Source organism: Harmonia axyridis, chromosome 6, assembly GCF_914767665.1.
Source record: "Harmonia axyridis chromosome 6, icHarAxyr1.1, whole genome shotgun sequence".
Classification (NCBI taxonomy): Eukaryota; Metazoa; Arthropoda; class Insecta; order Coleoptera; family Coccinellidae; genus Harmonia; species Harmonia axyridis.
This window is the reverse complement of record NC_059506.1, coordinates 5,734,071-5,745,972: the sequence shown is the minus strand read 5'-3', so window position 1 is coordinate 5,745,972 and position 11,902 is coordinate 5,734,071. Positions and strand designations below refer to the sequence as shown.

At 33.4% G+C, this 11,902-nt stretch overlaps 1 protein-coding gene across 2 annotated transcripts; it reads left to right on the top strand.

Annotated features, from left to right (window-relative positions):
• The first annotated feature begins 1,649 nt into the window (after positions 1 to 1,649).
• On the top strand, positions 1,650 to 11,247 carry LOC123682862 (serine/threonine-protein kinase RIO3). 2 transcript variants are annotated; one of them, XM_045621666.1, is made up of 6 exons: positions 1,650 to 2,215; positions 2,321 to 2,567; positions 2,633 to 2,805; positions 7,641 to 8,008; positions 10,044 to 10,223; positions 10,900 to 11,247. In XM_045621666.1, the coding sequence occupies exons 1-6, from the start codon at positions 1,834 to 1,836 to the stop codon at positions 11,143 to 11,145; spliced, it is 1,596 nt and encodes a 531-aa protein (XP_045477622.1). In that variant the 5' UTR covers positions 1,650 to 1,833; the 3' UTR covers positions 11,146 to 11,247. The 2 variants fall into 2 exon arrangements, with proteins under 2 accessions (XP_045477622.1, XP_045477621.1); XM_045621665.1 differs by having other exon boundaries at positions 7,629 to 8,008.
• Positions 11,248 to 11,902: the final 655 nt, after the last annotated feature.

Below are 11,902 nucleotides of genomic sequence, written 5' to 3'. Positions count from 1 at the left end.
CCTGTAAGGAATCCATATTCTTGCTGAAATCCAGATACAGTGTGAAAGTTTCGAGGAAACTTGTTGCAATAATCCAAACCAGGAAGATTCCGCCAGAGCTTTTCTCTTTCGGTTTTTTCCTGCTCCTGAAACCTCTATCTTTTTTTGGAGGTAAAGGGTGTTTTTTTTCGAGGTATATAACTTTAAGTTGGCATAATCTATATTCTAAGGACGCCACACTAAGGCTCACCCTATGTCCTACGTGAGCGACTAATGTTACGACGCGAGCGACGCCAATTTTATGTACTACGCGAGCGATGTGAGCAGCGCGACTTTTTTTGTCCTACGTTGAAATCTACAAACGCGACACGACGCGACATAAATATGGTTGGGTTGGGATTGTGCATTGCGGAAGATCAGTCCGTTGTCATACGCTTGTAGAGAAACAGTTATAATGAGGTGGTCAAGAAAACGTAAATTATTCATATGTAAAAATGTGGCTTTAAAAATGCTAATTGTAAGACGCAGAAAAATGGGAAGAAAGAGAAATCCAACAAATAAATTTTTTTTGGAACGAATGAATTTTGGATAGTTTCACCACTTATATAAACAATTAAGGACTTCTTCAAATTTATTCCACAGTTATTATAGATTGCTTCCTACAACATTTGACTATAAAGTGAACATTTGACTATATAGAAACAACAAAAAAAAAATCTAAGAAATACGTTAACCTTTACTGAATTGAAATATTGCATGGATACATATTACATATAAATAAGGTTTATTTATTATTACTCAATGATATATTAACCTCAACTATATTTATTTCCTTCAAATGGATATTTCTTCAGCATTCTCAATATAAGTTATGCGTAAATAAATGAAGTGTAATAATAAATGATGATTATTGGTAGGATTTCAAATAAATTATTTATTTCCATGAAACTAAAATTGTTTGACCATAGATCCAATAAATGATTCATTAACTATAATGCATTTTCGATAATATCAAATAAACACTTCTCTCAGTGTATATAATACTATAGTTAATTTGTCAATCATCAGTTCATCGGCAATTCTACTTCATTCTCTATCCACCAACAGCCGATTATGATATCTTTTATCAGTCTTGTCCCAGAGTATACTGGAATTTCTAACAGCCAGTATTAAAACTTCGTTTAAATCATTCATTGTAGAGCGGTCGAAGTAAACGTGCCTGCATCAACAAGAACTACTGAAGTTCGCGCGAATTCCGCTTGGAAATATCAAATAATTTGATCGCCGACAGAGCGCGAAATTAGCCTGAAACAGTTTTACGACCGATACGACTGCACGTAGGACAGCGCTATTATATTCCAAGGTTTGATAAATCGCGTTTGGTCGCGTTGCTCTCATCGCTCGCAATAAATCGCTCACGTAGGACACAGCGTAAAGATACAGAGAAGTCATATGCGCGATGTCGCGCAACAATATGAATAGAGTGTATTGTGCATGGTAAACGATTTTCTGTAAAATTCCAGCAAATCCTATTTTATATTTTCCTAAAAAGTCTCTAAATGATGCCGGGCAGTTTTTTTTTTTGGTTTCTTCAATGCTACACATTTTATCTACTTATCTATGATTACACACCATATGACTTTGACATTTTGAGGTTAGCGATATATCGATAGAGCGCAACTGCAAAAATTAACAAGAATTTGGTGATCGACGATCGCAGATCGCGTAACCATAAAAACAGAGGATAAGTGTACAAAAAAATCTATTGCACAACATTACAATTTTTTTATATCTGTAAATTTTATGTTTATTGTTTATTGTATAGTGTTAAGTTTAAGAGATTTTTGACGCATCATGTCTTCCCCCTGGGCTAAAATTGAAAAACCCAATATCAATTTTCAAGAAATTATATCCGAACAACTAGCAGCTGATATTGCAAAAAGGGAACAAGATAAATACATGAAGAGTGTAAGAGACGAAATGTCAACAGGAGAAGTCTGCAATGCATTGCAAGACGAAGCAAGGTGTCTAGAAAATTTTGATATTCCTGAAGAATTACGGGATATTATAAAAGAGAACGAAATAATTGAATCAGATGCTGAGATAGCAAGAACCCTACAGGATCAGTATGATAGAGAACATGACGAAGAATTGAAGAGATGTGAAAATAAATTCAATAGAGGTTCTAAAGTCTCAATTTCATTTAGAAATTATGGGAGATCCTTGGAAAGTTATGGTAAGTTCTTCAATAATATTTCAGTCACCATAACAGAATTGGTTCCCATCATATTCATAGACGTTAATTATTTAAACCTATAACGAATGATTTATATATTTAAAGATTATCAAGAACCACCTGCAGAATTGCCAGAACGAAGAGATTGGGATCGCTTCGAAACAATGGAAAAAGAAATAGGAACTATGCCTTTATGTGGTTATAAAATTAAAGATGGGCAATATATAACTAAGCATGACCCAACAATATGCGGAAGGAAAAACGCTTGTAGACTTCTCTCTTTTCCTCCTGAATTCCAAATTGGTGATGGAGAAAACATTGACATGCTAATAAACAATAAAGTTTTCAATGGGTGAGTATTGTGTGAATTTTTCTCTTTATTTTTCCTTTAAATGAACTTCCTTTACATTTTTGCAGTTTAAAACTTTTCATGCAATACAGCCAGAATCATAGACGACATAAAATTCGCGACAAAAAAGAAGATAGAGCAACTGCTATGTTTGGACTAGATGAACATACAAAGTTGCAACTTTTCAAAATGGTGAACAATTCTCAGATCTTAGAGGATGTTGGTGGTCTTATAAGTATTGGTAAGTAATTAAATTGGTATCAAAGACATAGGGTAAAACTTTTGTGATAAATATTCAATTATTTATTGGTAATTTTGTTGATCTACAAGTGGATTTCTGTAAATAGAATGTGCATGTGTCTGTCATTTCACAGTTATTGTTGCCAGATTGTGCACACATTTTATGCTTAAACTCAACTGCTTTTTGCAAATCCATTGATATCCATCCCACAGTATCCTCAAATTTCGGCTGCAGGTCAATGGTATATTGAAAGTTTCACAAATGTTAGATTTTTGAAACAGTTTTATTTTTGCACATAATTTTATGCATTCCAAGGGAATCCCAAACAAAAACATTGTAGAGTCCTCAGAGTAATAAACATAGATAGAGCAAATGTCATTTTCAGTAAGCAAATTTTGTTCCCAGCGGAAACTATCAAATTTGACATAAAGCGGGCGGTAATTAAACCATATCAGTGGCACGATATTTCACTCAATTTGCGAGTTTCTCCACGAAGAACGCACTTTTTATGTCCTATAGTGAATCAACGATTCATATTTACTCAGAATATATTGAAATAAATACCTAAATATACCAGGAATTCAGAAAACAAACTTCAAGCACGTCAAACTACGTGAAACAACCGATGACATTAGGAGAGCAAAAGTTGCCAAACCTTGGATTTCAGCAGGTAGATATAGAAAATAATAGAATTATTCTGTTTATTATAAATTTGACAATTAGGAAAATATCGGATTCCAAATAATCAAATTCGCATATTTAATCGGGAATCACTCAAATAAATATATTTCATTCATAATGATATAGTAATATTGTCGTTTTGAAAATATATCACAATCTGACAACGTAATCTAACCATGTTGGGACATATAAAAATCGCGTATACTTCCTCTGTCTTTGTTTATTACTCTATGGTAGAGTCATTTTCTTTCCTCGAACTTCTTCGTCACTGAAGATTTACCCTGGATCCACAATTAGGGTTGAACTGAAAGGAGTTTGTATTGTATCTCCCATTTTGAAGGATAAGATAAAGTACCATTCAAAGTATAATCATAAGGTCAATCTGTTGAATTGTAATAACTGTTAGTCACAGGATATTGACTGCCTTAATTCTATTACATTCTTCAAACACCTGATTAATTTTCCGAACTGGCAACATAGCTATGAATTTGACGTCACGTGCGATGATCTCTCAAGGTCATTTGTAGATTAGGCAAGATTACCGGATATTATGGATATTAATGTTTGCTGTAATATTTAATTGAGAAAATTGATGAATTATGTAATTGATATAGCATGCATTTTTAATTTGATTGTGACGACCCTCTATTACATTATGCCTTCTTCTAGCCTATTTTGCCACATGAATCAGATATAAAATTCAATTGAACTTGTCCGATTTGTTCCCTGTGAAATATACCAGGGTCAGGTTTACCAACACAATTTTGTTTGAGATGACACAACCCATAAACAAAGGAAATTTTTCAACCCCTCTGAAATTTGTTTATTCAGGGTGTAACATGGGTAGTTGGCCATAGCCTAGTGATGAATGCAGATCATGCAGAATTTTATAGCTTTCTATAATAATAATAATAATGTTCAACTTTTATTCATTTTAAATCCCTCAGCACCTACCGAGTGTTGAAACACGCTATGTTAAATATTGATTAGAAATAAAACTGTCAATTCTTTTGGATTTGTGACATGACCATCAAGGTCACCGGATCTAACTTCTCTCGATTATTTTTTGTGATGTTATATGAAAGATAAGATAAATGCCATTAAAATTACTCAACAGAAGCATTTGCGACACAGGATCGAAAGAGCTTGTGCAGATGTAAGAGGCAAGGAAATATATAGAATTTGAAAGACTTCATTTCGGAAATTTATTTTCTTCATGAATTGAAATAAATAAGTTAATATTTTCTGAAACAATTAATTATTAATTAAATTTCTAGTTTCAATAGACTTCACAGTTTGATTGTACAGTGCATCCCATTTTGGGTGAGACTGCCAGGTTTCTCGCTTGTTATTTAAGATAGAGCCTTGCGGTTTTCACGTTCCTGTCCTACTTTTTCGTGAAACTCAAGTTGGTCTAATCAGATTTTGCATAACTGTTTCCGTTCAAGAGATACAGGGTGATTTTGAAAATTGATACTTTTCGGACCCCTCCTTTATCTCCGAAGTTGATAGAAATAATGCTGAGGTGAAAACTACGTCTGAATCAGAATTCTGCGTAGAATCCAGTGGCGTACTCAATTTTTTTTTTCGGGGTATGGTTTTGAAGATTCAACACAAACCTATATTTTTTTTAATAGAACACCCTATATATCATTACTTCGTTGAATTCGTAATTTTTTTCCCTTCAAAATGATATATGATACTATATAGGTAGGATGGTCAGAAATTTTAAAAAAATACTAAAACATCAAATAATGATGATTTTTTGTTAATGAGCAATTTATTTTCCATTTGAAAAAAAGGATTAATTGGATAATTTTTATTTGTGATTTTTATTTATAGTAGAGTAAGCAAACAAATGTAATACACTCATCACTATTATGAAAAACAAAACGTAGGTACCTACCTAATAGCAACAAATGAATAATAAAAAAATTCATAAACATTGCATAATATCTTACAGATTAAACTGTTCGAATTGCTGTCCATTTTCCCTAATACATATAATATACTACAGTAAAAGACATAACTGTCTCGAAGATCTTCGTGCATCAACAGAGGCAGTTTTCCAGGATTTACAAAACCGCCCTTTTATAATATTAAATGCACTCAGGCGTATTGAAAAGTTTTGTCAATTATGTTTAGAGGAAAATGGACAGTAATTTGAACAGTTTAAGCTGTAAGATATCATGCAATGTTTATGAATTTTTGTATTATTTATTTGTTGCTATTAGGTGGGTACCTACGTTTTGTTTTTCATGTTAGTGATGAGTGTATTATATTTGTTTGCTTACTCTACTATAAATAAAAATCACAAATGAAAATTATCCAATTAATCCTTTTTTTCAAATGGAAAATCCATTGCTCATTAACAAAAAATCATCATTATTTGATGTTTTAGTGTTTTTTTAACATTTCTGATCATCCTACCTATATAGTATCATATATCATTTTGAAGGAAAAAAAATAACGAATTCAATGAAGTAATGATATATAGGGTGTTCCATTGAAAAAAATATAGGTTTGTGTTGAATCTTCAAAACCATAGCCCGAAAAAAAAAATTGAGTACGCCACTGGATTCTACGCAGAATTCTGATTCAGACGTAATTTTTACCTCAGCATTATTTCTAATAACTTCGGAGATAAAGGAGGGGTCCGAAAAGTATCAATTTCCAAAATCACCCTGTATCTCTTGAACGGAAACAGTTATGCAAAATCTGATTAGACCAACTTGAGTTTCACGAAAAAGTAGGACAGGAACGTGAAAACCGCAAGGCTCTATCTTAAATAACAAGCGAGAAACCTGGCAGTCTCACCCAAAATGGGATGCACTGTACATACTTCTGATTGATTTTTCATGTAGCTTGTAATAACATTCGGTAGGTGCCGAGGGTTTCAGAATGAAGTTGAACAGAAAGCTATAAAATTCTAAATCTTGTCTGATAACATCAAATATCATCATGAAAGAAATAAAAACAGTAAAGTATTTTGAAAAATTTACATACAACATGAATTCCTTCGTTTGCTACTCTTCTGGAAAAAGTGTGCCATTCAAAGTAAGAATTGAATTCATTAGACTGAATTATGTATTTTTTTATGGTAATAAAGACATTTATCTAAAACATGTTAAAATATAGGAATTGAAGTATAAAGAAAAAACTCAATAATCTGAGTACTGCCCTGGAAATATTGAAATTACATGACAGTTTTTGAAAAGTTGTATGAAGCGAACAAATCCCACAAAATTTAAACAAAACCTGACTGCTGATTTCCAAGTTATGGATATCACAAAGTTCGGTCAGTTTTCATGAATCACCCTGTACCTCCAAAACTAACAGACTTAGGATACATAACAAGCTACTTTTTTGAAGTTTTGAAAAGCCTGAATGATCTGCATTCGCCACTAGGCCAACCAGAATACAAAAATCAAATAGAAAACTTCGTGTGTCTGCCATCCATTTTATTGAAAACTTTGAAAGCTAATTCATTGTAATTTGATTCAAAAATAAAATTGAAAAAAAAAAATCATTCAAAAACAAGCCAAAGTAAAATTTTGTAATTGTGAATATTACGTTAAATAATACAATACATTTCAGCTCAATCCTTTGAATTTCTTTTATGATTTTTTCATGCAAATGAAAAAAATTGTGATTAAAAAAAAAAATAAAGAATCAAAGGGAAAAATTTTACGGTGTTATTTTGTTTTTATTTGCTTTTAAATAATGTTCGGAAACATGTACAAAGAAAAAGGGGCATAGTGCAATAAAGGCTTTAAAAATAATTTTTTTTTGGGTAAAGCATTAAATTTAATGTACTTCAAACTAAATAATTCACCTTTCTTGAAAGGTTACATTGTCTCTCCTTTCTTAGTGTAAGTTGTAGGTATCTCCCCTAAATATTTTTTTCCATACATTTGTACTGGAAGTCGAAGGAACAAATGTATCATGTGGTTATGTTTCCAAGCTGTGGTTGTAATGAAAATGGAAAATTTGGGGAGTGACGTTTAACTGTGACTGTGTGAACTGTGATGTTTCGATATTAACTCTAAAGGTGGTAATGTTTAGAATGCAATAGTGTTGCTATTGCTATTCTATAACAGTATTCTTTAGAAAAATTGCTAATATTTGCTCTTTCCAAACAGACAATCTTTCAGGAAAAGAAGCTGCAATTTTCCACGGCTACAGTAACTCAGAGAATGGCGATGCTCCTCGAGAATGCGCCATCAAGGTGTTCAAAACTACCTTGTCAGAATTTAAAGATAGAGAGAAATACATAAAAGGTGATCATAGATTCAAGGATAGGATTGGTAAACAAAATTCACGGAAGACAGTTCATATTTGGGCCGAGAAGGAGATGGCCAATTTGTGTAGATTAAAGAAAGCAGGCATTCCGTGTCCTGAAGTGATTATGCTGAAAGAATATGTTTTGGTTATGACATTCATTGGCAAGGACTGCATACCTGCTCCTAAATTGAAGGAAGCTAATATGAGTCCTGCAGACTACATAGTGGCCTATGATCAAGTAAGGTTCCCTATTCTAGTATATTTATTTTAGTAACAGCATGACCACACTGTTGGCTAATCCAAGATGTCAACTGTATCCACCTCAAATTCAGACAATTTTTATAGTTTGTGTTGTCAACCCTTTCCTATGTTGTCAATGTAGTTATTCTGATTGTGCGTATTTATTTCGTTTTGGCTATTTTCGATTTTAACGGGTGTTTTTTTTCGAGGTATATAACTTTAAGTTGGCATTACTGTTCAAGATGGCGATCGATTTAACAGCTGTCAAGTGATTTATTCTCAGTTTGGTTTGGCAATTCATCATGAATAGACTCACGCCTGAACAACGCTTGCAAATAGTGCAATTTCATTTCGAAAATAATGGTTCTGTGCGGAATACGTATCGCGCACTACGTCCATTTTATTTTTTTTAGCGATGAAGCGCACTTCTGGTCTGGTTGAATGGCTACGTCAACAAACAAAACTGCCGCATTTGGGGGGAAGCTAATCTTCAAGTGTATGTCGAAACACCGTTACATCCAGAAAAACTGACTGTTTGGTGCGCTTTATGGGCTGGTGGAATCATTGGTCCGTACTTCTTCAAAAACGATGATGGCCAGAATGTTAAAGTAAATGGTGATCGGTATAGAGCCATGATTACTCACTTTTTCATTCCTGAATTGAACAACCATGATGTCCAGGAGCTGTGGTTCCAACAAGACGGCGCAACATGTCACACAGCTCGTGCCACAATTGATTTATTGAAAGACACGTTTGGTGACCGCCTAATTTCACGTTTTGGACCTGTGAATTGGCCTCCAAGATCTTGTGATTTAACACCGCTAGACTACTTTCTGTGGGGCTATGTAAAGTCATTGGTCTATGCGGATAAGCCACAAACCCTTGACCATTTGGAAGACAACATTCGCCGTGTTATTGCAGATATACGGCCACAAATGTTGGAAAAAGTCATCGAAAATTGGACGTCCAGATTGGACTACATCCGAGCCAGCCGTAGCGGTCATATGCCACAAGATTATCTTGCAGATAAATAAAATTCATGTCAATCGAATAATCCATCATTGTTTTATTGCAATTTAAAGTTCTATAGCTCTAAAAAAAAACACCCTTTATTTTTATCTGGTATGAAATATTGATTTCTTGAGGATTTGAATGATTCTTAATTAATTTTCTCTAATTCTTAGATAGATTTCATTATTATGTGTTGGTACTCGGAACTCTCCTGCAATCTAATAGTACTTAGATACACTCTTGAGCGGTCGTACAGTGCAGAGCATTAACTCAACATTCTAGAGAAAAAGATTAAGCCTTGAGTCACGTGACCTCAAGGGATAGGATAAAGATATTTGAATTCCAACCAATTTTAAGGCAACCAAAACATGCGATATAAAATGGTTTTTTTATAATTAAATGATTCAATGATCGATTGGGTCAATATGTTTAACCAATCAAAACATTGGTTGGTTGAGCACTGGATTACGTGTTGTAAATATTGTTTGTCTTACTTTTCTGTTAGAGTTGATTCCTCTCTCTCTCCATGCGCTGTCAACTTATTATTAGATCATTGCTCTCCTGTCACGGATTTATCTATTGTTTATCTGCCAATTTTGGGATACAGAAAATGGTATACTAAACAACATTTTCAGTGCAAAAATCAGTAAACAATATTTATGAAAATATTCCATTAATTCCGATGAAAATTCAGTGAATTAGAGAAAATAATGCATAATACTCATACAGAAGACTCACTCTAACACTCGTTCATTCAAAAACTCTCCATTTCGTAGCTCGTTTTTGAATTTTCAACTTGTGGAAGAACATCAATGCCTTCTGCACTTGTATTATAAAAAATAACCATTCCAATAGACAATGAAACGTTCGGAATAAAATCTCATAATTTGTAAAAGAATGGTTTTGATAGTCTAGCAATGACATTTTCCTTCGATTGTTGACGTAATGCCATTGCTAAAATGAATGAACTATAGTTACAACCTCCATAGTGAGCCAGTTGTAATTCTTCATTTTCATTACAGGTAACCAGCATAATGAAGACTCTGTTTTGGGATGCCAAGTTGATCCACGCCGATTTGTCTGAATACAACATCTTGTGGTACGAAGGACAGTGTTATATTATTGACGTAAGTCAATCGGTGGAGCCAATCCATGAAAATGCCTTCACCTTCCTCTATAGAGATTGTGAAAACATTACATCTGTAAGTATCTGATTAGTAGGAATACGAAAGAGTTTCTAGTAAAGCCTGTCATTTGAGGAAAAAAAATTTAAGCGATCCCAAAGTTTGTACAGTTTACATTTTGATATAATCATAGTATAAGGAAAGGATAGTAAGCCAGTGTAGTGCTTTTTTCGATTTTGTTGATGTTGAGCGCCATCTAGTTGTACTCACGTTTTACTCGAATTTTACTGCCAAAAATTGGTCCGTAAAGTGGAGCCCTCTGAAAAAATCGGTGTTATTTTGAAGAACTAAAATATTTGAAATAGTGTGGTCATAAGATTTCTACATTTTGATATTTTTTCTTCTCTGTATAATAAGCATTTATGCCAGTGGCGTGTATTTGTGATAACTTAATAATAACATAAAAATTGTTGGCAATGTCATGCGACCCTTTTTCAACCACGCCACTGAAATATCGTATTATTTCTGCGCCATCTATAGCTCATGATTCAGCGCTATCTATTATCGAGTTAGTTCTCCAAATCCAACTACAGTAGCGACCCCTGGTGACTATTTCCTTGCCGTCAAAGGACGGTTGGCTTACTATTCTTTCCTTATACTATGATATAATATAGAATCCAGAAACACTTCAGATTTCACACTATAAATAATGACCCATTGGGTAACATTTGTATTACCAAAAATTTTTTTCCAGTTCTTTAGGAAAAAGTCTGTTCCTGGTGTTCTCACTACCAACGAACTGTTCAAGTCTATTACTGGTTATTATTTTGAGGAGAAGGAACAAATTCTGAAGCTGCAAGTTACAGAAAAACCTAAACCACACACCATAGACCGCCTTCATGAAGAAACAAATGACAATTTCGAGAGCGTTTGGAACAATCTGCAGACTTATAGCGATAATGAAAAAAATTCCTCATTAATAGAGTCACCCAAGGCATAAATATGTTACCAAGACTGTTTCTGCAATTATTGCTAGAAGTAACACTTCTTGTTATGACTCATTTAAGTGTATTTTTATTTATTCATTAAATGATAAATGATATTCTGTTTGAATTTATTTTATTTCTACCCAATAGAAAAAAGCATTCAAATAAAAATTGAAAATAATATGCATATTTGGGCCACTGTCAGACTTCTCAGAAACTTAAGACTTGTAAAGACAGAAAATGCTGATACTTTCCTTCAATAGATGGCGCTATACATGGTGACCAATTTTTAAAGATCCATTTGTTTCAAATGAGTCTGTTAGTCTTCAGAAGTAGAGATGAGCGATACCGTGATTTCTAGATCACGTTGTGAAACGTGAACGTTACTTTATGATATCGGTGAAATTAAAGCGTGACGTGATCACTGTTTATCTTGTTATTAATATTAACTTTTCTTTTTTTTTCCCTTGTTTCAGCTATAGTTAGGAACGTAACAGAAGGATATCGATTTTTCAAATGTTTCCTCAAATTTGAAGAGGTGGTTTTGAAAGATAATTTCAACTTGCATAAATTACAAGTAGCATAATTTACATCAATTTCTGTGAAGAAAGCCCGAAGATTGTTGGTCTTTTGCCTATTATTATTATGTCTCTGTCGTGTTTTCGTTTATTTTTTATAATACAGTACCATTTATTGCTTCGGTCGGCAACTTCAATATAGAAAGAATTTCTTTGGGGTTGTTTATCAAAGATAAGCATAAAATTAGAATTT

Bases quoted from the DNA above. Each gene is read 5' to 3' on its own strand.
- LOC123682862 (XM_045621665.1), top strand. From the start codon at position 1,834: ATGTCTTCCCCCTGGGCTAAAATTGAAAAACCCAATATCAATTTTCAA. The intron at 2,216-2,320 runs GTAAGTTCTTCA...ATATATTTAAAG, and splicing joins GAGATCCTTGGAAAGTTATG to ATTATCAAGAACCACCTGCA. The intron at 10,224-10,899 runs GTAAGTATCTGA...ATTTTTTTCCAG, and splicing joins ATTGTGAAAACATTACATCT to TTCTTTAGGAAAAAGTCTGT.